The sequence below is a fragment of the Dipodomys merriami genome, unplaced genomic scaffold, assembly GCF_024711535.1.
Source record: "Dipodomys merriami isolate MVZ:Mamm:240054 unplaced genomic scaffold, mDipMer1.0.p SCAF_28, whole genome shotgun sequence".
NCBI classification, from domain to species: domain Eukaryota; kingdom Metazoa; phylum Chordata; class Mammalia; order Rodentia; family Heteromyidae; genus Dipodomys; species Dipodomys merriami.
Window position 1 is genome coordinate 8,086,579 of NW_027204270.1, and position 27,724 is coordinate 8,114,302.

Here is a 27,724-nt window from a genome sequence, read left to right on the forward strand (position 1 = left end):
GTTACCCCTTTTTTCATTCTCTCCTATCTTCCTCCTCCTGTCCCTGCCCACAAGTTACATAGTTCATTTTTTGTATATAATGTACTTTGAATATAATTACTGCATTTACTGACCCTTCCTCCCTCTACTCCTGTGCCTCACCCCAAAATGTTTCTACTTCCTACTATTTGTTTTGATAAATAGTACTTTAGGGGAAGTTATGCCTCTGAATTCCTCCCCTAAGAATACCTTCCTTTAGTAAGCTTATTTGAGTGTAAATGCATTGAGTCCTGTATATGTTATTGTGCATAGTTGTATTTTAGACTTTGCTTCCGCATATGAGAGAAAGCACGTGCCATTTGTCTCTCTACACCTGGTGTCTCTTAACATGATTTGCTCTAGGTTCATAATCTGTGTGCACATAAACAGAAAAAGCCCGAAGTAGCACTGTGGCTCAAGTGGTAGAGAGCTACCCTTGAGCAAAGAAGCTCAAGGATAGTGCCCAGGCCCTGAGTTCAAGCCCCAGGACTGGCAATCAATCAATCAATAAAACCTTGATTCCTGTTGGGAAACTTGTAGCTTTCATGTATTCTAGAAGACTGTCACATGCTAAAATGTGTCATTTTACTTCTTCCCTCACTAGGCCTTAAAAAGCACGTTGGGATTCCCATTAATTCGATTTGAAGATGCTGTAATTAATCTGGGCCCATTCACTCGGGTCCATCCCTATGAGACCAAGGAGTTCATCATCAATGACATCCTCAAACATTTCCAAGAGGTGAGCTTTAGAGAAGTGCTTAGTGGTTGGGCCATAAGCAGAATGCTTGTTTTGCTTATTTGGGAATCTTTGTTACTGGGACATTACTACTGCAAACCCCATTTATAGATCAGGTCACATCCTATGAAGCCCATTTGTGTCATGAAACCCCTAAGATGAGTGACATAACTTAGGAGCTGTTGTCTTGTCCCTCAGAGCCACTCTCAAACTTCTACTAGGTTAGGTACATTCTTCATGGTTCAGTTGGTGTTTAATAATAACACAGAACACTGTGATTATTTACCAGGTATGTGTTTGAGAAATAAACAGTATCAGTATTCTAAGAGCTTGTGAGATCCTGTTCTTGAGTTGAACTTGAAAAAAATTTTTAATCAAGTTAAGCACAAACCAAAATATAAAACCAGTGTATTTGTTGATGAATAGTTAAGACCATATCATATTTATTAGCTTTCAAAGTTAAAATATAGTCTATTCTTTTTTTGTGTGTGTGAAAATACCGTACAGAGGGGTTACAATTACATGGGCAAGATAATGAGTACATTTCTTATCATGCATTGTTGCCTCTTCGTTTCCCCTTCCCATATCCTCCCCCCCCCCCCCCCCCATATAGTCTATTCTTGTTTTATTTTTTCCCTCTCTGCCTCCTTCCTTGACTTTCCTAATTGGCAATACTTCCATCTAACTGTAAGGAGGTGTTACAGCCTGGAGTCAGCAATGGGAGGTACAGGAAAAGTAGGGGATTGCTCCTCCCTCCCTGCTCCTGCCTGATTGTCTCTTAACAGAGAGGAAGGAAAGCATGCTGTAGAGATGATTAAATACTTAGAACCTTCCATTCCATAACTCTTTTTATTCTTCTGACTAGCTTTGCTAAGTAGTTTTTAATATATTGAAAGCAATCTGTGGTGTTGGTGCAGTGGGAGAAGTTGAGATGGTCTGGGAAGGAACAGGAAGTATCTGCAGTTGATGAAGGTTACAATGTCCTTGTTGGCAGTAGAGGGAATGGAGGACAAGATGGACTGCTCACTTCTTGTTGGGGACACTGGTCTCTGTGCTCATATACTGGTGCTGATATGATTTTTCTCCTCCTCTCCATTTGACAGGAGCTCCTCAGCCAGGCAGCTCGAATCCTGGGATCAGTAGATTTTCTTGGCAACCCCATGGGGCTTCTGAATGATGTTTCTGAAGGGGTTACTGGCCTGATAAAGTATGGAAATGTTGGAGGCCTTATCAGAAATGTTACACATGGGGTATCAAACTCGGCTGCCAAGGTAAGGAAGTGGAAGTGAATGAAATCTGCAGTGATTAACCTCATTTGAGAGTCCCCAGCTGCATTGTAGATTCTTTGGTGGTTAATTGAGTGTGAGAGGCTGCACTTGTGGCCTTTGTTTCCTTGCCCACATGCCTTGTCTTTCTCCCTCCCCTCCAGCAGCCTGTCACCAGACCCCTGCCTTCCCAAGCCTCTCTTCTTCCTTTCTTTCCATTCCTACTGCCTTGGACAGGCCTTGTACCCCTCTCATCTGGATCCCTGTAGTGGCCTTCTGACCATGGCTTTATACAACTTTCACAATGTCAGCAAAATGAGCTTGCCTTTTTCTTTTTTGGTTTTTTTTTTAATAAGTTTTTTATTGTGAAAATGAGCTTCCTTCCTTCCTTCCTTCCTTCCTTCCTTCCTTCCTTCCTTCCTTCTTTCTTTCTTTTTTCTTTGTACTAGTACTGAGGCTTGAACTCAAGGCTCATGCTCTACCATTGATCTACAGTTCCATTTTTGGCTTTTTCATGGTTAATTGAAGATAAAGAGTATCATGGGCTTTTATGCCCAAGCTGACTTTAAACCAAGATCCTCAGATCTCAGCCTTCTGAGTAGCTGGAATTACAGGCTTGAGTCACCAGCACCCAGATTGAACTTGCTTTTTAAAACATGAAGTTTGAGGGCTGGGGGTGTGGCTCAGTGGCAGACTATTTGTCTAGAATTCCATCTCTAGCACCAAAACAAAACCCAACATGAAATAAACTTGTGTCTTTTCCTGTTTAAAACCTACCAGCTCACACATCTCACAGGGAAAGTCCAAACTGAAATATAGCCTTACAGTGCCATGGCCCTTTATACCCGCTGAATCTAGCAATTTGCAGCCTCCTTGACCTCTTGTTCTTTCTGGTCTTACTAGATGGACATTTTGATAGTCCACTGTTAGTGTTCCAACAGAAGTGGTACTCTATATGAAGCTGGGGAAAGGGAAGGTGGTTGAAGGGTGGCCACTGTCTAACCACATAAGTCTGTAAAGACTTTCCCTCTCTCTCCTTCTGCTCCAGTCTTCTCATGTGGAGATTAACTTTTCATAGTGAGCAAGGCATGAGAAAGCACCTGTACTTTTTGCCCATTCCCGTGGGCACTTGCACTGTGGGCCACTAGGCCATAGAGTGGCTCTACCTAGAGACAAATAGGGCTGCATTAGGGATTTATCCTGAGAAGCAGATAACAAAAATGGAGTTGGATAGAATTTGTTTAATCAATATTACTTTTTTTTTAATTGTAAAGGTCAGGTATAGAGGAGTTACAGTTATATAAGTAAGGTAATGAGTACATTTATTTTTGAACAGTGTTACCCCCTCCCTCATTTTCTCTTGCTTCTCCTCCCTAGACTTCCCTCTCTTCCCCCAAATCAATGGTACTATTAATATGTAAAAGCTGGGGGATTTGTTCCTTTTTTTCCATACTGTCATCTAGAAGTGATAATTCTATGTCACATCAGTTTCTTTAAGACTATACAGTGTTGTTGAGCCAGACTAAGAGTGGTTCAAAATAGGGAAAGCATGCTTGTAGAAAAATGGTGAGAGGTAGAAGCAAAAGACAACAAAACACAGTTTGGAAACAGTTAAACTCAGATCCAAAGTCTGAAAGACTGAATGTTTCTGCCTTGATTCTTCTCTGGTATTGCCTTCAGACTTAATCCTGACACCATAGACCCTGGATTGCTTTTGAACTCATAGCTATTGAGCTTGATGTAAACAGATTGTGTTTAAATGTTTTGTTGTAACTACCCCACATAATTTTTTTGTTAATATTAAATACTAATTAACACAGGAAAATCTGAATTGTATAATGTCTTCCTTTGCTTTTATCTTTCTGGCTTTGGTATAACTAAAAGGCCAATGTACTAGTGGTATATTGAGAGGTTTTTCCTCAACCTGGACTAGACACACAGCTGCTTTACAAGCTTGTTGTAGGAGGAAAGAGGCAAGACATCGTGAAAATCCTGAACAATACAGCAGAGCATGGTCTTCACTTCATCTGTAATGCTGGCCTTCAGACTGGAGCTCCCAGTACACCATGAGTGGGCACTGGTAGTGGGAGAGTCAAATCCCATTTGGGCCAGTTTGACTGTTAGGACACTTCTGAACTTAACCTAGATGAGAATGAAGATGCTGTTGCTAACCTGTGGCTTCTCCACAGTGTTGCCTTGCGATCTCCATCCTGGTGAAGGGGTGGACCTTTTCTTTATCCTTCCTCTTTTGTTCTTTTCTTTGAATAGTGAGGGTTAGCATAATAATGTAGCTTAGGTGGAGGAAGGACGAGTCCACTGTCTTCTGTGTCCTTACCCCAGCTGTGATGACAGGGCTAATGCATTGTAATGGGTGTCATGCTTTGTACTGTCACAGTGCATGGCAAGAGGCTCTCCAGGGCCTGAATCTCCTTGAGTGGGAACCTCATCTCCCCTGTAGCCATTCACCTATTTTTCTTGCCTTTTGACAGTTAATCATATTTAGAGTCACAGGCTTTATAATTTTATTTTGATAGCCCAAACCCTAGATTTGTTAGAAAATTAGTCCATATAGCCCTAAAATGAAAAAGCAGAGAAACTTAAAATTACTACTTCCCATTGGTTATGGTAGATCCATAACCAATCCATATGGGTCTGTCAGCTAAACACCCATCCCTGTTATCTTTGCTTCTGTGTATGTAGTTGAACTAGAGATCTCTATTTCCTTGTAATTTTGTGGGTTGTAACCAGACCCTTAATGTCACTTTTGGGGGAATGTTTTGTTTGCTTCTCTGTGTACACAAGGGGCGTTGAAGGAAGTACAGATGACCACAGTAATCAACTTTTGGCCTGTGGGGAGTATTCCAGTGAGTAAAAAGGACAGGGAGACAGGCTGCCCTTGCTGAGCCACAGCCAACCCGTCCTGCCTTTCTTCAAGGACTGAAGGGCTTTCTCTTGGCTTGATGGTTCTGAGTAGAGTGGAGAGACTCCATAACCTTTTACATTAATTATAAATCTGGTGTGTGTGTGCGTGCACATGTATGCACGCACATGCGTGTGTGTATACATGTGTGCATGTGTGTGTATGTGTGTTTGGAGTGAGGGTTTGCAGTTTTGATTGAATTCTCAGGGTTATTCATACCTCTAAAAGGTTATATCTCATTGTTTGGGGGGTATTGAGGGGAGCTTGGGGTTGATAGGATAGCAGGCTGCAATTCCATTCCTACTTGTAAATAATATTTTCCTCTATTACCCTTGAGTGTTTGTCTCTCTTTTTAAATCTATGAGAGGGTGGTAGGAATTCCACCTATCCCTCTGATGGGAGGAGCACAGGAAATATGGCAGGTGAAAAGCCATTGGAAGTTAAAGGGGACTCATTTTGTTACTTAACAAGGCTGCAGAAGTCAAAGACTGGCGGCAGACTCTGGAATTCTCAGCAACGGGGATTAAAAGTTTGAGGCCAGCCTGGACTATACAGTGAGAGCCTGTTTCAGAAAAACAAACAAAAAAGAAGGTTGTAGACCTTTAGGTCTTAGTCCGTAGTATGTACTACTCATAGCAAAAATTAATTTCAGGTTGTAGTATGGCTACTTCTGGAATTTCTCACTTCATTTTTGTAATTTATTTTTTAACACTGGTCTCAGGAAAGTAATGTATGCCTTTTTGTCCCCAGTATTTCTCATGTCTTCCCTTCTCATAACTCCCAGAAATCAACTTGTGGATTCTAAAAGTGAAGTGATGTGACTTCAGGGTTAGCCAACCAAGTTGTAAACATCTGGCCCACGACCCTTCTGCCTGGCAAGGTCAAGTTGTAAACATTTAGCCCATAGCTCCTCTGCCTGGCAAGGGACTGGACCCACAGTGGAATCTCAACTGACCTCTTTCTGGAGGTCACAGTGCTACAATCAGTCTGGGATCCTTATAGGAATGTGGTTTCTTTAGGAAACTCAGGTTTTTCCTGCCTCATGAATTTTCTCCAGGTTGTGTGTCACATGAATATCTGTGAGACCAGCTAACTTGTTTCTAAGCCAGAGGATTAGAGAGAACTTACTGAGCAAACTTGTTCTTATATAGACTCTAATTTCACTGCTATCTGTGGCAGTTGGGGTAATATTCTTATATATCTACAGGAAAGCAACATAGATATTATCAACAAAAATAAAACTTCTTTTTAATCTAAGAGAGCCTTAGATCTTAGTAGAGCTAACAGTAACATTCTCTGCTACTCCTGTATAGAAGCTCAGTGTTTGTTATTCATCACTACCATCTAGTCTTCCAAAAGGGAAGAAAGTATACAGCAAATTCACTTCCTTTTAGCAGAGGAAAAGGCCAGTTCAAGAAGGGTTCACTAATGGAGTCCCGTCTCTGTATGTTGTGTGTTTGCCATGCCAGGTATCCTTTGATATGGGTCCTAACTACAGATACTTTAATTATTTCCCCTGTTGTTGGCTGCTGTTATCGTCACCATTGTCAGTTGTGGACATCAGAATTCCTTCATTATTTGCTGCATGATGTCTTTTTGTTAATTGATGTCTTTCTCTTTTGCTTTGTGTAATTAATTTTTTTTTGGATGGGGGGGGTCCGGTCGTGGGGCCTGAACTCTGGACCTGGGTGCTGTCCCTCAACTCTTCAGCTCAAGGCTAGCACTCTACCACTTGAGCGACAGCGCCACTTCCGGCTTTTTTCTTTTTGCCTATGTGGTGCTGAGGAATCGAACCCAGGGCCTCAGGCATGCAAGGCAAGCACTCTACCACTGAGCCACTTTCCCAGCCTCTGTGTAATTAATTTCTACCAAGTCAGTCCACATTTCCCATTGTGAACTCTGTAGTCTAAATTTTTATTAAGGAGATAGATTTTTTTGTTGGCTTTTAGTTAATATATTTTATTCTCAGCACTTGTTAATTGTAAAAGTTTTGTCTGTCAGGAATTGAAAACACCCTAATCATTTTGTAATATTTCTTGGAGCCAACAGCATGGGTAGGAAAAGGCATCAGGGCAGAGATAGAACACACACTATGCTGCGTGGTGGCACAGGTAGGCATTTAGAACACTCACTGAACTGTTTGTCAGGCCTGGTGAGGGATCCTTCACATACATTGTCAGTGCTTGTTCATCTCTATAGTCAGACTTAGAGAAATTAGGTAACATTTTCAAGGTCATACAACTAGAAATGACACAGGTGGACATTGTCTAATTCCAGCTAATTCTAAAGGCCTTCTTTTTTCCCTATTACATGAAGTTTATCCTTTGTGTATATAAGGCTTTTTTCCTAGCCCCTTCAGAGAGTATGAAAAATTAATAACTATTCACTTTCCACCAGAAGCTTAGTATTTGACATCATTGTTAGCTGGGAAGCTGAGTGCTGTCTTGTCCTCTTCATCTCAAAGCAGGCCTCAGATGGTGATGATGGTTGTTATACTTGTGTTGGAGTGACCAGGACTGTCATCATCTCCTTCATAGGCAGTAGAACCTGGGGCCTGTAAATGTGGCTTTGTTCATGTAAGATCATCTGGCCATATGAATGACATGATGATGTTAGGCATTAGTAGCCCCACTGTGTGAAGAAACCCCAGGCGAGTTCAGAAGACCTGACTCCTGGAAGAGCACTTCCCCTCTCTGTTTTGGCTGCCTTTCTGAATACCGTCACTAACTGAAAGATTTATTTGAGGCATGTTCTTACATTTATTAAAGCACAAAAACAAGAATGAGAAAAACAAAACATAAGCAAAATAGTATAACCTGGCCAGTGGTGGTGACTCACCGCAATCCCAGGGTTTGGGAAGCTGAGCAAGAAAATGGTGAGTGCCAGGCCAGTTTGGGCTACACAGCAATACCTTGTCTCAAAGCCAAAGCTGAGCAGGATAGAACAACTCCATTTACTTGGAGTGAATTTTTAAGGATTTTAGGAAAACTGAAGATAATGGAAGAAGATAATAGGAGCAAGTAGAGGAGAAAGTATTTTGATAATGCTGTAGAAAGCCTAGGTAGGATTGTAGCTAATGTTTTCTCCCATTTCTCTCTCTGGGCATCAGTATGTGGATGAGCCACTTTCCCTCCAAGAGAATCTTCCCCTGTCCCTTTGTCTGGAAAACCAGTTCTGAAGTGTCACAGTAATTATTTCTCTGCACTCAGAGATTCTGAGCCAGCCCCTGCCATCAGCCAGTCTCCTGTCATATATACTGTGACCTTGTTGAGGGCAGGGGTGTCCATCTGCCTTTTGTTTAAGGAATAGCATTTGTTTATGTATTTTGCAGGCAGTGTATTTATAAGGCTCAGACAAGACTAAAGCACTGTTTATTCAAGGCGAAAGTTGTATCTTTGAACAAAAGAATGCACTGCGTAAATGCCTGCATGGATTCTGAAGGCAATTTATGACTTGTATCTGTTTTTGTCATTATGTATGACTGCTCCATTTTATTGTTGGGTGATTATCCCATGATAGCTTTTCCATGTATCTGTGAGCAAGGACTAGGTGGATACCTTCTCATAAGCTTTGGAGTTTTAGTGTGTTTAAGTTGGCACACAACTTTAGGTTAGATGAAATTCACTTCAGACAGTGATCTATCCCTTAGAGAATGTTGATTTTCTGTTTGTTAAAAAAAAATACCTTGATCCTAAATAAATCACCTGAGGGATTTCTATTCTAGTCAAGACAAAGTGCATTCAAGTTGTATGTAGAGAAAGGGCTCAAGTGTTTGGCACCAGAGTGTTTGTTTTATTTTCCTCTAATAATGTGGAAGACTAAAATGATTCTTGTAGTCTGGGTTCTTTGTCTAGAAGAAAAAAATTTTATGCTGATTGATCCATCCTTGGCAATCAGAAGTATTTTGGTAGAGAGGAGGGGAATGGTGGCATGAAGATCACAAATGATCACAAGTGATCACAAGCTTTGGCTTTTATCTCCTTCTATGTAACTGAGCAGCTCAGTGGTTTCAAGGAAGAGGTGAAGCATACTACCATTGACTGAAATAGAAGAACTGAAAATGTTCGAAACTTGTTTTCATTTCATAGTAGAACTTCAGTGAAAAGCAAGGTTCTGAAATTGCATTTTTAGAGCTGACCATGGCAGGTTTCAGAGGAATTCACTTCATCTCTCTCAAATGTATCTACATGGTGGAAACTATGTAGAAATCAAAGAAATTGTGTCTCCCACAAAGTTGTTGTTTTCTACTCAAGTGTAAATATGCTTAGTTCAGCTTCCCTTGGGATAAGGGTAACTCTGGTTACCCCCAGGAGAGTGCATACCCCTCCCCCTTTTCCATTTTACTATTTGTCCTTCCCCAAAGTGTTATGGCAAATGAGATAAACTATAATCCATTTTTGTGAATATCTGAGGACAGATCAAATTCTAATTCTTGACAGTAAAGGATCCAGACACTCATGTGTTTAGAAGATTCTGTACTTTCTTTTAGTTCGGTCTTCTTTGCCACTATTACCTCTTGAAGTCTCCATTTTGAAGGAATATCTAGAAATCAGCAAGGAGTGTGAGGAGGAAGCCTTTATTGGTTATTTACTCTGTGTGAATTGGGGGACTGTGTTCATTCACATTTACATCGGTGAATCCTCACACGATCCCTTAGGGAATGAAAGTGTCCTCCACATATATTTATTTATTTATTTATACTTATATATATATGTGTATATATATATATATTAAAGGTACTGTACAGAGGGGTTACAGTTACATGAGCAAGGTAACGAGTCCATTTCCTATTGAGCATTATGACCCCCTTTCTTTTTCCCCTACCATCCCTTTCCTCCCCATCTCCCTAACTCCTTCCTCCCCCACCCAAAGTTGTAAAGTTCGTTTTCAACATAGTGTCTTGTACAAATGTTCTCCTTTATAAGTGAGAAAAATGAGTGGTTATAACCTAAACTGAAGTTTTAGGAAAAATTGTGAATTTGGAGTCAGCTGCTAGATCTTCCTCTGCAGCAGTGTTTCTCAGGCATAATCCTTTCCTGTTCCCTCGTAGAAGCTAACACACAAGTGACTAGAAACACGGCATTATAGTGAAGCTCAGAGTTATCCATTCATTCTCAACATGAACTCCTTTGTCTTAAGCCTTGGGACATGGCTTTTTCCCACTATAACTTCTAGAATTTCTATCTAGGAATCCCTAGGTGAGTGCAAAAGGATTGAGGGGGGAAAAAGGATAGGAAGAGTTTGTTCTTTCCAATGACAAATGCTTGCCACTGAAGTATTTGAGTAAACTGTCATTTGTGTTGTGTTCAGGATTAGCTCATACTTGAACCATGTGGAGTTTGTACCCCCAGGCCACTGCTCTGGCTCTCCCCACTAGCAGACCAGAGCCCACTTTCCTGGGACCCTCTTCCTTAGAGCATTTGTACTGAAGTTATAAGTTCTTTAAGCCATTTTCCCCAACTTAACTACCTCAGAAACACTTCTGAGCAACTAGTATGTTATTTTCAAATAACTTAGTTTTTAGAGACCAATGCCTGAAGTATGCCATTATCGATTAATGGCAGAAAATAAACTCATTCTCTCCAGTAGTCCTGTTCTTCCCTCTCACTGCTCCTCTAGGCCCTTATACAGCTTTTCAGATTTTGTATAGACATTTTCTCTGAGTTTCTGAAGCAGATGGCTTTCAGATGCTTCACAGCATCATTACTTCAGTGAAGAAGCCAGGTGGAAAACGTTGAGGACAATCTGTTACTCTGCGTGTTTTATGGTTAGTTCTGTTGACTTGTATGGTTTTCTTCTTGGGGGAAAGGAAGAATATGGTGAAGTTATTAGAGTTTAATCATTCCTAATTGGAATGTTGTAATTATAATACCACTTAACTCTCTTGATTAGTAGTAGTTCTTGATGAGGCATTTGTATTTGATCTTTTATGTAAGTTCTAAGCAATCAGATGTTATTGGTAGCATACCACTGTCACCCTTATACAAGTGGAGAAATAGGCCTGGTGGGGGGAAATCATTGCCAAACTGAAGAAACATGTTTGGATTTGTTCCTGGGTCTCCTATTTCTAGAAATTTGCTCGGCATGACTTATTTGCTTTTCCTTTATACTACAGAAATGGGCAGCATCTCTGTACTACTGCTCTCTACTGCCAGTGTCAACTGTAAGTCCTTCCTTGCAGACTGGGCTTTGGAGAACAGAGTATAAAGAATTGTAGCTTTTCCTCTTAGGTGCTATTGAATCATATTAATCATGGTGAGTAGCACCATGGAACCCAAGGGAGAAAAAAAAATCCCGGAATGAATGATCAGGATAGTTCTTGGAGTAGAATTTTTGTGGCTGTTGCAGCATATTACATTAAGTAATTTCTACAATGTTTGGGAAAGGGGAAATTCCATTTAAGAGAGACCATGGAAGAAAAAGGCAGATGGTACCAGAGCTAATGGATTGGCCTTCTCTCTGCTTTTCTCCAAAGCCATGATAGTGTGTCCAGGCCTTGGTTATAGGAGGCCCAGCGTGTCCTGACGTGATGACATGAGGGCTCAGGTGACAGGCGAGGAAAGGCAGAGGCGCCTCACTCTCACTAACAGTAGAGGGGAAACATAATGCCTTTCTTCTTTTGTCCAGCACTTCTGGGGAGCCTCCTGTGCCATTTCTGAGCAGAAATTTCTAGTTAGATGTGAAGAAGGTAGAGATAAGCTGAGAAACTAGGAGACTCCTTCCTGGGTAAAATCAGGAGAAAGCTGGAGGAGAAATTACAAAAACTGGTTGTCTGGTCACTATTTATACAATAAGACATTAATTTAGAGTCATTAGCTTCCAATATCATCTGAAGAAAAACTTTAGTAGAACATGCTTCCCAACCATTTTGTTGCATTTCCAATGTTCAAGACAAGGCATTGTGGCCATTGGCATTTTCTCTTTATTGCTAACTTGGAAACATGCAAGGATTATACTGAAATTATAAGAGGTACTAATGACTCTATGTAGTTTTATAGAAACTTAAACTTTGTAGTATGCTCCTATTAGTATTTGATCTTCACACATTTCTTCACACACTTCTCCATGAAAGAGTCAATTATTTTCCCAGATGCAGAGGTTGAGCCACAGTATATAGGCTGTTGGCTTGCGTAGTATCACACAGGAGCTTAGGGGAGAGGGTGAGACCCAGGCTCTGCCAGCCTCAGGTTCTTTTCCAGTAGACCACACTGCCACTTTCTCCTCAGAAGCCAGAGCACTTTCATGTCTGTGGGACCACATACCCTAGCCTTAGCCCTGTGGGGCCAGAGGCCTGCTGTGGTCATCGCTTTCCTCCTGGTGATGGGAAAACAAGTCACATGAGTTAAATGGTTTTGCCAAGATGAGGCAGTCAGTGTTGGAGCAGGTTTCCCACCTCCAAACACCTCTTTTTCTCACCTGGCCAAACAAAGCCTTCTCAAAGGAGTCAGAAGAGTGTCGCACACAGGCCGACAGCTTTGGAAAGCCTGGCATTCAAGAGGCTGTGCTGCATGGGTGAAGGATGGCTCTAAAATTTCATGTGGGCACACGAATCTCTAATCACAGAGCAAAGGAGCCAAGCTATGTAGATTCCAGAAGCCTATTTCTAGGCATGTTACCTGTTTGGTTTTGTCAGGTGGCATGAGCAACTGATGTTTGTGGACTGCTATAGAGTACTTGCCAAGGCAAGTACTCAGTCATATCGGTGGACAAGACAAATTGAGGTGTCTCTAGGGATAAGTTATATGGAGAGAGAAAAGTATGGAAACACAGGAAGAGTTTGCTACTTCCTTCTCTGTAAAGTATAAAGTGTTACTATGAGTTCACTGTCATGTTAATTGGTTTTATCTACAAAAAAATTGCATTTAGTGAGAAGCCTTATTTTAGTAAGATTTCACAGGGGTAATAAACTCTCACCTGCCTTTCCACACAAAGTACATTGCTTCTTAAGGAGTCTTTTGACTTAACCCTGCAAACACAGCAGTCACTCCAACCTTTGTATAGCTGAGACTTCCCTAGACACACTTAGGATAGCACACATGCGAAGGAGTATCAAGATCAGCTTTTAACTTTCTCAGATTGTAAGTGGACAGAGACCCAGGGAGCTTCTGCTCACTCCTTCACCACAGGAAGTTGTAAAGCCCAGGATACAGATTGTCCGTGAACTGCAGGTTATGCTGGTCCTTCAGAAGAGAGGGAGAGAAAAAAGTAGTGGGATCAGGGCCCTGATGGGGACGTTGCTCAGCATCCTTTGTGTGAATTTTTTTTTATCTGTTTGCAGATCTTTCCTCCCACATGGCAGCTCCAGGAGGACGAGGAACTAAGTCAGTCCTCTTGGTGTCTAACCCCTGGCCCTGTGCCTGGGATGGGGAGCACCCTGAAACGATGTTTAGTGTAAAGGTCATCTCACCTGCTGGGGGAGGGAAGTGGTCTCCTTTGAGGCATCTTCCCAAACTAGTCGTTCAGCAGGATCTCATCCAGCCAGCAAACATGTGCAAACCTGGCAACAAAGCATGACCTCCCCCGAGAATGTCCCCCTAAGATGTCTCTCTGTGATCAGAGATGGAGGGCAGTCAGTGACGAGGCAGAGTGAGAACTCTGATAGCAGTCTTTGATGCCAAAACTAGTGTAACTTGGTTAAAATGAATTTCCAGAGTTTCGTTCAATGTTCCTATGCTCATTGTAATTGTTGTCATTGGTTTCTTTGTAAAGTCTGTGAATTATGCCATGTAGCGTAGTGGATAGCACATTAGACCTCTTCAGTGTGGAAAGCCCAGAAGAGAGAGATGGGACCTTGGCAGTGACCCAGTGCTGATAGGGACATGTTCACTTGCCCGCTGTCCAGGAACCCTGATTTTGTGCTGGGCAAAACCACTGACCTGAACCCCAGGCCTTTTCTGAATCCAGCTTCTAATAAGGAGCTGCCTGAGCTGCTGGCAATGGGTTTACTCACTTTACAGGTCAGTTTTCTCTCTCCTGGCTGTATGGAAGTTTCTGGAAGGCTGTGTCCATGCCAGGTGTCGGGGCAGAGGGAGCCGAGGCAGGCTAGTCACTCTCTTGCAGTGGTTTTGCATGGATTTGGCCAAGTTGAGAGCCGTTGCTGTCAGTCCAGGCTCTCCTTAGCAGATAGGTGCCCCAAACCTTTGTATTTTGTCTTTTTACCTTAATTCAGAATGGCCAGAACAGCAGGCCTAATGGTGACAGTCCTGACCCCTCTTCCAGGTCTGTCTCAGGGTCCTCATTTGGACTCAGACTGGATCCCCCTCCTTCCTCCCCCTCCCCAGCCCCTCCAGCAGTGGAGGTGTTTTGTCAGAGCATGATTGCAAAGAGTTAACACTTTTGCTTTTTCCTAAAGTTATCTGTGAAGAGTATTAGTTGTTTAACAAAGCGTGCCTGCCCTCCAGATGAACCCGCCAGTGACTCTGCAGCTGGGGTCATTCCAAGTTCACGCGGTGGACTTTTGACTGCCTCTCTGTCTGTGAAAACAGTCGGCTCCTGCGGGGATCATTCATTCAGGCCTGTAACACAAAACTATTGCCAATGGGCACCTGCTGGGCTGGCTTCCCAGGAGGGCTGGAGGGAAGGTACCAAACTCCTCTGGCATCTGTGGAGATAAGGGCAGCCGGGGCTCTGCAATCTGCTAATCAGGCCTGCCTGTGCCTCACTGTGGCCAGCTCTGCAGGCCTGCCTGGGCCCACTGTGGCTGGCCCTGCAGGCCTGCCTGCCTGGCTTGTGTGTCAGGGTGTGTCGGGGCCTCTGGGGGACAAACCAGCTAACAGGAGTGGAAGTGTGTGTATGCACGCACACACATATCGGAGGAGGAAGAAACCCAAATTTCCAGCACATTCTTGTTCCTCAAAACAGGAAAACAGCTAGTCTTAGCACTTTTTTAAAAAAAATCTTGAATTGTCTTCCATTTTGCCTGGCACTGTATTTTCTGGTTTTTAACGGCCCCCTCTTTCTTGTTTTATGAGTTTCCATATGCCATTAAAGATAAACCCTGCCTCATTTACCCTGGAAACAAATTGTTTATGTACTGAGAGCCAGTGGCTTGAATTTTGGAGGTTCCTCAGCCTGGACACATCTGGGCAGTAAGTACCTACATGGGTGTGTTCCAGGTTTCCCCACTTTGCTTGCAAAATCTAGCTGCCAGCTGTAGAGGGTTTCTCTGGGAGGAGTAACCTGACCCACTGAGTGTACTTTGGGATTGTAGCTGCAGATGGTATGGCTGGGTGTTATGGTCTGAAATGACCGGGAAGCACCAAGCAGTTCCAGCTTAAAAACTACATCTTCTGGTCCCACCCCAGCCACATAAAAACCTGCTGCCCCTTTGGGGTCTTTTAGCTTAGCCTATTAGTTCCTGCTCCCCCTGTAAACAGTGAAGTAATTTACTTATATAAGTCCTTGGGTACTGGGTGCTTTCAAATCTGTGGGATTTTCTTACTCTGACTGATAATGATACATTTTTGAAAGGCAGTTTTACTCCCACACAAGCCATTATTATATCTTTCTGTTACATTTCACATAAGTTTGTCTGTTTGCAGAGAAACATTTAGATTAATCTGTACTACATGGTAACAATCCAAGGAAATTCCAATCAGAAGTCAACAACTTGTTTCCTTCATCTTGGACTGTGGCATATCTGGCTTTTCATGTGTTCTGATAAGGAGCAACAACAATGTTAATTTTGTATTTCCTTGGCTTTTGTCTCTGGTAATTTGTTGCCAAAGCTTCCTCAGCAGCTTGTCCACTGTAAAACTGGTTTTACACCATATACAATGTAGTTATTGGATCATGTGGAGAATTAGAATAGTCTTACTATAAGTGTTTATAGGTTAGTTGTATTTATCTTTATTCCTCAGTATTGCTGTACAGAAAACAGGCTAGTCACTGTACTTGTTGCACCATTGAAGGTGTTTTTGTTCATTGGTTGGTTGGTTGGTATTGATACTAGGACTTAAATTCAGGGCTTCATATTCTTGCTTGGTTTTTTCACTTATGACTGGAGTCTTCCCTCCAGTCTCAGTCTTGAGTTTGACCTAGTAACTGAATGGATGTCTTTTAAAATGGTATACACCAAGCTTGAGGGTGCAGTTTAGTACCAGAATACTTGTGTAGCATGTATGAGTCCCCGAGTCCAGTCCTAAACAACATATGTTTTTGAAAGGTAACAGCTAATTTTTATTGACTGCATCATCAGGTATCACTCTCAGTGTTCACAGAAACTGATTTATCTCATTCTCAAAATATTCCTTGTAAGTGCTACTTTTAAAGAGGACCTTGAGGTTCAGAGAAGTCAGCAATCTGCCCAAGACTGGGAGGAGAACTGGACAAGCCCATGTTCTTAGCTCCATTGCAAAAGCTGCACTCTGCCTAGTCTGGACCTCTCTGCAAAATTATATTTGCAGGAATTAACTATGCAAGCCTGCATTTTCAAGGGAGAATCAGCTTAAAGTTTTTACCAGTATCCTTTGTATAATTAACTCTTACATAGGTGCTACACAATCCAGGCCAAAGCAAGCCACCGAGAAGCAGGCAATGCTTCTAACCAGTTCTGAAAGACTTAGTGAAGGCATTTTAATTTTGTTCTTGGTCTACATGTTCAGCTAAATATCGATTTATGAGAAAAGATTTACTTCATATTAACAAGTCTACTATTTATTGAGTCTATCCAAGTAGATGACAACTGTATGTAGACAACTAAAAACTCCAGGTTCTATTTTTATTGACTAGGAACTAGGGAAGCAATTGTTGCACTGTGCTCTCCATTGAAAACACAAAATTTGAAATTTTGAAAAATTTGAAAATTTCCAATTTGAGAAATTGTAATTCCTTAACACTACCAGGTTCAGGATCTAAGTGGTCAGCCAGAAATTTTCAACTTGTTTATGATGTGGTTTGGCACACAGAAGATGTGCTAAGAAAGCCACGGATAGTCTCCAGCCTGATATCCATTCTACTAGATTTGTACAGGGAACTAATTCTTTACCACATAGAAAAACAGCCCAACTCGAGTTTAATCTTAAGAACCCAGCCTTTCTCACATCCCAAGAGCTGGACAGATTCTATCCACACTCTGGTTCTGAGCATTGGGAAAACAGATGTTAAGATTCAAAAAAAACCCACAAAGCCTACCTTGCCTTAGTCTAAACATTGCAGAATAATGCAGAGTAAATGTCCTCTTTTAATCTATGAAAAAGGAAATACCAGCCAAAATATGGACACTGTTTAGCTGCCTTGAGTGGAAGTGTAAAAGGAGGAACTTCCAGAGAAAAATCTATTAAATGGAATGGATGGAACACAGAAGGTTATAGTGAAAGCCATGAAATATTGCTCTATATAATGTGCTCATTATATATTATGCTCTCAAATTTAAGTCAAATCTAGTTTAGCTATATGTTTTTAAAAAATCAAGCTGGGTATACGTGACTCGTACCTAGCTACTCAGGAGGCTGAGATGATTGGAGGATCATGGTTTGAAGCCAGCCAGGACAGGAAAGTCTGTGAGACTCTTTATCTCCAACCAACCCCCAGAAAACCAGAAGTGGAGCTGTGGCTCAGTGGTAGAGTGTTAGCTTTGAGCAAAAAATGCTTAGGGACAGCTCCTAGGCTCTGAGTTCAAGCCCCATGACTGACGGAAGAAAAATAAAATCAAATAGTTTGATGGCTGGTAAATAGGCTCAACTAATTTCCCAAAATGTGGCTTTTGTATCAATGGCAACCATTTCACCTGCTTAGCTCCAAATTATGAATAATAGCACAGTCAAAGACCAGCTGTTTCTCGTCTTTCTGCCTTTCCACTCAAAAGCCTCTTCTTGTTCTATGAAGGACCCTTGGTTTGCTAGCTCCGACTTTTGGCAGGTAATTTTCTGCTGAGTCTGGATGGAGGATATGGTTAAGGGATATGCCAGGGCAGCCCATGACTAAGCATAGACAAAGCCACTCCGGCCTGAAAAGGGCAGTCTGGTGAATCTGTGAGACCCCTACAGCAAGTGTCCACAGCTTTGTTGATTTTGAGCTCTAGGTACATAAAAAAAAAAATGAGTCAGGTCCTCTTAATTTCCACCCAAGCCCAGTGTGTGGGAAGCTGGCAAGGTTTCTTGTCTGGCTGTCTGTTTTTCTGTCTGTCTATCTTGACTCTCCCTGTGAAAGATATAACTTCTTACCCACATGCATAAAATATTTGCAAAAATCATAGTTAACATTTTCTATACATAGATTTATAGTCTTATCATGACAACAGTACTAGGTTCAAAAAGTGAAGCACTCTGCTAAAGTCTGCTTTTACATTCATTTAATACAATAGAGTCCTATTGTATTAAACTCTGGGCCAGTATTCTCCTGACTGGACTAGTGAGGCTTAGTACTATGTATCCCCAGGCCCTGGGGCCTCTCAACCCTTCTTTTCCCTGAAAGCCTCGTCAGATCATTCCAACCCATGCAACCTTACAGGTGAACCGATTTGTAGAAAGCTTTGCTTCTACCCTGGCTGGTAGCCTGGCTGGTACCTCGGTGACATCGCCCACCTCCTTGCTTCCCAGGCTTTTAGTATTAGAAAGTTCTTCTCAAGAATGGAGACCTTGTGACTAGGATGGAGATAAGCTTGCATTTCTTTTCCATTAAGGAATGTTCTGTTTCATTTCTAAAGTTCTGTATTTTGAGATTTTCCTCTATGGATAATTGACATATTTATCTCTCTTGTTCCAGACTGGGCTTGAGCTGATTCTTGTACTTCAGGCTGAGGTGCAGGCTTCATTTGAGGTGGGGAGCGGTGGGTATTGGAATAAACAATAGATTGTGGCTGTCACTTTTTGCATTCACCTGTGGCTTTGTGTTTTTTTTTTTCAAGGGCTTTTCTGGCTAAGGTCTCTTTCTATAACTGGTAGTGTTCTTTCTGTCTTATGGATGAAGATGTGCTTAAAGAATGTTTTACACATAATTCTCCCAGTTAATGCGAGTGACAGAGGTGGCTTTGGATTCTGCCTTTCACAGTTTGTTCTCTGAGAGTGGATGTAATGCCCCCTCTCTGGCAGCATTGTGGTATGCTCACTACAAAGGGGGCTCTTCTCAGTTATAATCCAGCTCCTGGGTCAGCACAAGCCATTTGTGCAGACTGATAAACCTTATCCGTGTGACAAACCTGGGGCTGGCAACACCCACCCCAGGCTCCCCTCTGTGTGCTTTGTGGGGATCTCTGCAGTAGCTAAGTGGGGGCCTGGCAGCCTCCACACAGCCACTTCTGCCTGCAGTGAGTTCCACTAAGGAGCTAAACAAGGAAGCTGGCCCCTTGCACAGTCCAGGTTGAAGATGCCTCTTGACATGTAATTCTTACCATCCATGTAGAAAATGCAGAGAGGATCTGGCTGAGCCGTGACTGTCTGCTATACAAAAGCAGTCTTCCAGAGTCTGTGTCTGTTTCTGTGCTAGTTTCTGTGCTTTTAGCCTTATAGCAAACTCTACCAGTCCTTTTTAAAGAAAAAGCAAAATCCTATTATGGAAGTGCTTCCAACCACTCTGAGCTTCCGGATTAATCTGAAACAACATCTGAGTTCATAACTGGGTCACAGTTGCAGAACAGCAAGAGAGACTTGCCAGTTCAGCAGGCATGTGTCTCAGACTAGTTCAGACCCAGAATAGTCTTAAGGCAGAACTTCATTGTGTGCGTTTAGACCTTGTGTGCTAAGATAAAGCTGGGTGGCTGTGGATAACTTTGTTTCTTAACAGAAAAGGCATGTCTGTGGCCTGATAAGTGTTGGTCCTGAAATGGCAACATCATGGCTAGAACAGCAGGGATTCTAGATCTCCAGGGACCAAGAGAATGAAAAGGAAAAAAGGCAAGGTCGCTGGCTTAGGGATGTTTCTACAAGAGAATGTCAGTCCAGGTTTTGAAATATCTTTATTATTCTTACTCTAGGTTCCCAGCCTGGACTCTGCCTTAATGGCAAGTACAACTGAAAATAGACCACTGGCTCCACTTCTAGTTTGTAGGAATCTGGGGTCCACAAATGGTGCTTTAAAAAAAAAAAATCTATTCCTTTGTTTCTTCATATCACCTCTCTCCCCTTCCCCCTTATCTTATCATCCCCAGTCACATCTCCCTTCAACTCTTCCTTCTTCATAAATATAGCAAAAAACATTCTGAAATGTTGAGACAAGACTTACACAAAATATTTTTTCTTGGCAGTACTAGGGTTTGCTCTACCATTTGAGTCACACACACCCCAGCCCTCAGAATAATTTTTAATTGTGGATATGTGAATAGTGTCAAACAGAAGGACATAATGAAGGCTGTAGTTGGGGAAATGACTTAGGTCTCATGTGGCTCAGAGGTTTTCCTGCTGGCTACCAGCACATTTGAAGTGACTTTGAAGATTTTTTTCTTTGTTTTGGTACTGATGCTTGAAATCAGGGCCTCTTGCTCAGCTTGCTTGCTCATGGCTGGTACTCTAGCATTTGAACTCTGCCTCTAGTCTGGTATTTTGCTGATTAATTAGAGAAGCATCTCACAGACTTTTATGCATGGGCTGGTTTTGGACCATGATCTTCTAGGTCTCAGCCTCCTGAGTAGCTGGGATTACAGGTACTGGCACTCAGCTATGATTCAATTTAAGTTGCAAACTGTTCCTGAGAAACTTGTTCAAGTCAGACATTGTCCCTTAATGATTTCTTGAACTCAAAGCAACCCTAGAAAGGGCCTGCTTCTTACAAATGGGTAAACTGAGGTCCAGCAAGGTAAGTAGCTTCCACACTGTTCTGCCCTTGCCTGTTTAATCATGGCACTGCACAAGGCTCATATCAGCCCCAAGGCACAACAGATAGTTGTAGACAACATGATTATATGTTCCAGCATAGCTTGTTGCAGGCAGTGCTGGCTGAAGTAGGAGCTCTGCTTGCTGGTAGCTGAGACTCCCAGCCATGTGACATTGTGCTTGAGAGAATAGAAACTTCTTCCCTCAAACCACAGAGTCCTGAACTTCTCTATCTTTCTGTGAACTGTGGTTACCATCTGCCCTGGTGACGAGAGAGATACTGTCATCAGCAAGTATTTAATGGGGGCAAGGATAGGCAAGAGGAAATTTCCATTAGGTAAATACCTATGAAAGAAGAGCCCAGAGGAGGGGGGAGAAGCTCAGTACAGGCTCCTGTTACGCTGGCCATGTACCTCTGGCTTCCCCTGCCTGTCGAGTATCAGGAAAGGTCAGGAAAACTACAGAACAGGGTAGAGGAACAGGATGATTTTTTTTTTCTTTTGCACCATTCCAACATCTGCTTAAATTTCTGTTTAATAAAATCAGCCATTTACAGCCCAAGTCTGGCTAATTTGCAGTGTCTCCATTTGTACAGACAACAAGATTATTTTTGGAAGGTGGGTGTTGACACACAGTATGTGTTAGCTGTTCAAAAGAACTGGCATCTCAAAGTACTTCTGAGGTTTTGACCCCCTTGCTGAAATAATGCTTTATAGAACTTAATGACTTTGGACTGTGGCCAGAATTCACAAAATGGCAAGTGTTGAGCTTCCTTCCGTGAAAGAAGTAGAGAATTGTTGCCTTTGCAGGCAACAACAGCCTTCAGAAGGACATTCTGACCCTTGGCCTCTTTTGTCTTAGCTAGGACTTAAAAGTTAAGTATTTTGTGGACTTGAGCTTACTACAAGGTGAGTTAGAGTGGCTTAACTCTGTAAGTGACCTTCTTGTTCGGAGGTATTGATTAAAACCAGCAGAGCAACAAATTATCTACAAATTACTCCACAGTGCCAGTTACCTTCCCCTTGCCAGCCTAGCATATCCCCTCCCCAAAGTTTTGTGCCCTTCTGCAGACAACTTCCCCATTGAGGGAGCCCCATGCCAGCTGCTGCAGCTCCCTGAGAAGTCCAGCAATCCTCTTTTGCAGACATTCAGATAACTCAGCATTGTTCCCCGTCTCTTGTGTATTCAGCTCTGTGCTGAGTGCTTGTACATATACTCTCTAATCCTCATAGTACCCTTGCTGGGAAGTCATGTTTTTATCCCCACTCAGAAGAAATGGAAACAGAAGTTCACAAAGGTTTAAGTCATTTGTCCACAATCTCACAGCTATTTAATGTTCTAGTCAGAACTTGAAGTCAGATGTGAGAATCTTCCAGTTACACCTCATACATCCCTCTGGAATGAGGTCTTGGATGCAGGTGGCACAGCCCACTTCATACTCGACATGCCATTCATTAGCCTGGCCCTATGGCCCTGGGGGAGGGGGGTAGCAGAGTTCCCACACTCGATGGATGCTGCATCACTGCCAGCTGTGTAGCTGAGTCATACGTGCCTCAGGTCCTGGTGATTTTTAGCCTATTTGCTAGTGGATATAGGATTCACATCTCCCTTGTCCAAATGAGCTGAGTATTTGCCTCCAGGCTTTATTCACAAGTTAACTTGGGATGTAGAATGAGAATGTCCTGAATGATTGAAATCACTGCCCATGTGACATTGTAGTTTTGTGGGTGTCTCTGTTCTCTCTTGATCATCTTCATAGTTCCAGATATGGATAAAATAATGCTGCTCAGCCTTCATGAAGCAAGGCCATGGAGCACCTACAAGGTGGGACCTTGGAACCCTCTGGAGCCTACATGTGCTCATGCGGTCTTTGGGGGAGAAGAATTAAGCCTAGGTGTGATTTACCTTGCCCATCTGTGGGGTGGAGAATGAGAGAGAGAATTAAAGATGGCCATACAAGTACCCCATGTGTTTCTGTGTCAGAGCCCAGTGGGCTGTGCCAAGGCCCTACTTTGACACTGTTGCTGTCAGCTGTCTGGCTTTGGTTTAATTCCTGTAAAATGTCTTCCCCAGTAAGACCTGGTGGAGTTTAGTTGGGCCACAGATTTCAACATCTCCCCAAATTTTCATTCACAAAACTGCATTTCTAATGCAAAGACTTGCGTAATAATTGCCTAATTTTATATCCTTTACTTTTTACTCACAAGTGACAAGGAGCTAGTCTGGCTGGCTTGCACAAATAGTTTTTATACTTTGCACAGAGAAGTGAGAACAGTATTTTGAGCTAGGTGTAGGCAACTTTCCATGTAAAAGTGAGGTTCTTAGCCCAGTTCAGTGATGCATACCTGCAATCCCACCTTCTCAGGAGTCCATGGCAAAAGAATGAGTAGCCTAGGCTAATTACCAAGATAATGTCTCTTTAAAGAAAAAAAAAATCTAGCCGGGTGCCAGGGGCTCATGCCTATAATCCTAGCTACTCAGGAGGCTGGGATCTGAGGATCACAGTTCAAGGCCAGCCCAGGCAGGAACCTCCGTTAGATTCTTATCTCCAGTTAACCACTAGAAAACTGGAAGTGGCGTTATGGCTAAAAGTGGTAGAGCGCTAGCCTTGAGCCGAAGAACTGATGGACAGCACCCAGGCCCAGAGTTCAAGACCCATAACTGACAAAAAATAAAAAATAAAATGTCAGGAACCTGAGAAGCCTATGGAAGAACCTAGCATTTAGAGGGAAGAATGGTCTCTGAGGTTACCTCATCCATTCTTGGACCAGTAGGTGGCCTTTGTACAGAACACCAGGAACCAGTGGTTGGTAGGTGCTGGAGCAGACCTGGTTAGCAATGAAGCTTTTAGCATAGCCTCTCCAATAATCCTTGGATATTAAACTAGTTTCAATTGATGGACATCTAAGGAAAAGGAGTCACATTGGGCACTCTGCCTAGATTATTTTTCCATATTCTCTTGGGGGGGGGGGGAGTATTACAGAATTTTTAACTTTTTCTGTGTCAAGTGCCAGAAATAGGTCAAAGGGGCCTTTTCTTCCCAGGACACATCTCTTCCCAAGTAAAGTTAGAGCTTGAGAGGAATCAGAAAGACTAGACAAGACCCTGGAGGTAGCTTGAGAGCCCATGGGCCTCTTGAGGTGAGGACAGGCATGGCATTGATGGGCTTGATTGCAATCTGGCCATCTTTGAGGTGGTGGGAGGGGGCAGGCCCAGCGTGAAGAACACTGGCAACCTACATCATTCCAGAACACAGGAGGGACTTTTTGATGTTTTCCAAAATAAAGACCACATTTCCCTTCTGTATTCCTGAGTGTTTGAAGTTGCATTCTGGATTCTTGGTGCTGGCTATTTCATATGTTAATCAGTATCCTTGCAATGAGATTGTTATTTATTGAGAACAGGATCCAAGGCTCTGTATTTGATTGTGTCCTTAGTGGTACCCAAATCTGTGCTGGGCTCATGGTAGGGGCTTCATAGAGTCATTCTGCTTTGGGTCATTGATCACACACTGTCCACTGTCAGAACTGGAAAGGATTTTAGAGATCAAGTCCAACATCCTAACCTTATAGCTGGTACTATGGATTCTGAATGTTAAATCCTAGTACAACTGATCATGATTGTAAACCTTCCAAAGGCTTTCTGTAGCAGTATAGTTCTTTCTTTGGACTAGCAGCTGAGCAATAATAATTGTCCAAAAGAGCTGCATACCTGCCCCCATGCTTTGTTCACAAGGTAACTTGGAGTATAGAGTGAGGGTATATGAGTGTACAGGAGATCCTTGGCCTCCTGAGTAGATTCTAAGTAGTAAGTGCAAAGTGGCTATCAGACCGTGAGGCACTGTTGCTGATCCTTGAGCTACATGCCAGTGTGGAGGGAGGCACAGAGGCAGGGTGCCCTGCTTGCAGCCTCATCACAGATCCTCCAGAGGTCCAGGAGAACTGGAGTACAGTACAGTCAGATGCTGGAACTCGTGGTCTTCTGTACTCTGGTGGCTCTCAGTGTCTCAGACTAAAGCCTTGCAACATCCCATGGTACCTCTTGTCCAAAAGGAATTTGTAAAATTAATTTTCACTAACCATAATTCTCTAATTAAACTGAGAGTGATGGAAAAGGTAAGGCAAAAGGAAACATGATAGGGGTTAGATTTCCAAAAGGGCTGCAGTCAGGGCTCTAGAGAGTAAAAGCATTTGGGAAGGCCTCAGCCTTCACCCCTCATCCCCCACCTGCTATTCAGAGCTTTGTTGTTTCTTCCTCTCGCCCTTCTGTGTCTAGAACTTACCTGTCAATAGGATCATGAAACTTCAGAATTGATTGTTTCCAGGGCAGATCTGATCTGTCATGCACCCTCACTTCTGCAAAAGCAGAGTGAAATGAGCTCCCAGATGGCTGGCTATCCAGTGTTCTGGGCCCTCCAGGCAGGCTGTTTGCCTCCAGTCTTTCCATTGAGCTTTATATCTAAATAGCATTCCTGTGAGGTTTCTAAAAGGTTACTCCTGGGTCATTGGCACTTAAACCACTTGTTTTGGTAGATCCTTCCTGAGAAGGTTAATTATATATTTGATATCCTTCTCTTTTTATGCCTGAATGATGAGGATAAGTACCCTGTGGTTTATTAACTGTCACTTTAAACCTTTTCAAATTGTCTTGTGACAAAACAGAGTTTTATGTCCCTTTTATCCAGCTTTGATGAATGAGACAGCTTCTCTGGTTAAAGTATATCAGGATAAATCAAACCCTCTGATTTGTGGGGCACAATGGGTTTGTATTTGAATTCATGGGTACAAACCACCTGCTCCTCTGAAAGAGGAGCTAACCTGTTCAACTTTCCATCTACTTCCTGCTTTCTTTTTGACAAATGGTGCTGGGCACCTAGTAGACACTTGGTAATTGTTGACTGAGTGAAAGAAGGCAGTACTTTAGACAGGTGGTTTTTTTTTTCTTCCCTCCAGTGGTGAGGATAGAACTCAGGTCCTCCTATGAGCTAGGTAAACACTGAAGCTATAACCTCAGCCACCAACTTTGATAGCAAACTCTAAAGCAATAATCTGACATGTTGCCTGTATCTTTACCACCAAAGAATCCCAAATCTCCCTTCTTCTCCCCTGGTGCTGTTTGTTATACTTTCAATTTTTCAGTAAGTTAGGAGTACTACAGGTTAGGTAAACTTACTCTAAAATGTTTAACAACCAAAGACTTTCAGCTTTCAGAGGTTTTGGCTTTGAGAATATTTGTCTGTGTATACTGAAATATCCTGGAGATGGAACCCAAGATTAAACATGAAATTTCTTTCCTTTTTTTTTTTTTTTTTTTTTGGTCAGTTGTGGGGCCTGAACTCTGGGCCTGGGCGCTGTCCCTCAGTTCTTCAGCTCAAGGCTAGCACTCTACCAGTTAAGCCACAGCACCACTTCCAGTTTTCTAAGTGGCTTATTGAAGATAAGAGTCTCATGGACTTTCCTGCCTGGACTGACTTTGAACTGTGATCCTCAGATCTCAGCCTCCTGAGTAGCTAGGATTATAGGTGTAAGCCACCAGCACCCTGCACTTGTATTTCTTTTTTTTTCTTCTTTTTTTGGGGGTCCGGTTGTGGGGCCTGAACTCTGGGCCTGGGCACTGTCCCTCAGCTCTTCAGCTCAAGACTAGTGCTCTACCACTTGAGCCACAGCGCCACTTCCTGCTTTTTTCTTTTTGCTTATGTGGTGCTGAGGAATTGAACCCAGGGTCTCATGCATGCAAGGCAAGTGCTCTACCACTGAGCCACCTTCCCAGCCCTGCACTTGTATTTCTTATACACATAGCCTGAAGGTAATTTTGTGTAGTTCTCCAAAGGCACCTGCATGCTGACTGCTGCCAACTCCTCACATCAGGAATGGACTTTTCCATCGTGGTGTCATATCAGTATTCAAAAAGTTTCAAATTTTAGAACATTTTGGATTTATGTTCTTGGACTGGAGATTGTCAGTGAACACCTTGAAGAAGTCTTAACAGTTGCTTTGCCAATCTTGCTTCTCCTAGCTAGTCACCCACAAGTTGTATCTGTCTAATGTTTGAGAGCCATTCTTCTGGGTCTGACAGGGTAATTCAGCAATTAATCTTGCTTTATAGTTGATATTTACTGAGTCCTAGCTAGGAGCAAGGGAAGGTGTTTATTTAAAATATTAAAAAAAAAAAAGTAGCTCTTTTTTTTTTTTTTTTTTTTTGGTCGTGGGGCTTGAACTCTGGGCTTGGGCGCTGTCCCTGCGCTCTTTAGCTCAAGGCTAGCACTCTACCACTTGTGCCACAGCACCACTTCTGGTTTTCTGGTGGTGTATTGGACATAAGAGTCTCACGGAGTTGCCTGCCCGGGCAGGCTTTGAACCGTGATCCTCAGATCTCAGCCTTCGAGCAGCTAGGATTACATGCGTGAGCCACTGGCGCCTGACTTTTAAGAGTCTTTGTTTTCAATTCATTACAGTTTGCAGGGACATTGTCAGATGGCTTGGGGAAGACTATGGACAACCGTCATCAGTCAGAGCGGGAATACATCAGATACCACGCAGCAACGAGTGGGGAGCACCTTGTGGCTGGCATCCATGGCCTGGCTCATGGTAAGTCACCTGCCCTGAGCCAAGGAAAAAGGCTCTTATGACACTGTCCTCATGAATACCTTTGCACTCATCCAATGCAAGGAGAAAACAGCTGGTGGCTGGAGAAATCTTGTATTTTTATTTTTAAATGTTTTATTGTTGTTTATGTGGTACTGAGGAATTGAACCTAGAGCCTTGTGCATGCTAGGCAAACACTCTGTTAAGCCCACCTGGAGAAATCTTGACTTGTGTATGTTGTTGTGCTGATAGCCTTCCAAGTCATGATCTTCCTCGCTGTGGGAATGTGGCAGCCTGTTCCCTTGGGGGATGATACTTGCATTGCAGTCCTTTCCTACTCCCTGGCTTCTGTTCCCAAGGCAACACCAGGTTTCATCACCCCAAACCCCTCCTAGAGTCTGGAATTGCTGCTTCAAGACTCTGCTTTTTGCAGACCTGATGTTTGTGTGTCTTTT

The 27,724-nt window shown here is 42.7% G+C and overlaps 1 protein-coding gene across 8 annotated transcripts in view; it reads left to right on the plus strand.

Annotated features, from left to right (window-relative positions):
* Positions 1-27,724, plus strand: part of Vps13d (vacuolar protein sorting 13 homolog D) — a 242,471-nt gene that overhangs the window by 163,422 nt on the left and 51,325 nt on the right. For all 8 annotated transcript variants that reach the window (XM_070037405.1, XM_070037408.1, XM_070037409.1 and 5 more), the window contains 3 exons: positions 623-757; positions 1,858-2,025; positions 27,140-27,272. In XM_070037405.1, the coding sequence (XP_069893506.1) occupies positions 623-757; positions 1,858-2,025; positions 27,140-27,272 (436 nt within the window). The remainder of the gene's footprint in view (positions 1-622; positions 758-1,857; positions 2,026-27,139; positions 27,273-27,724) is intronic.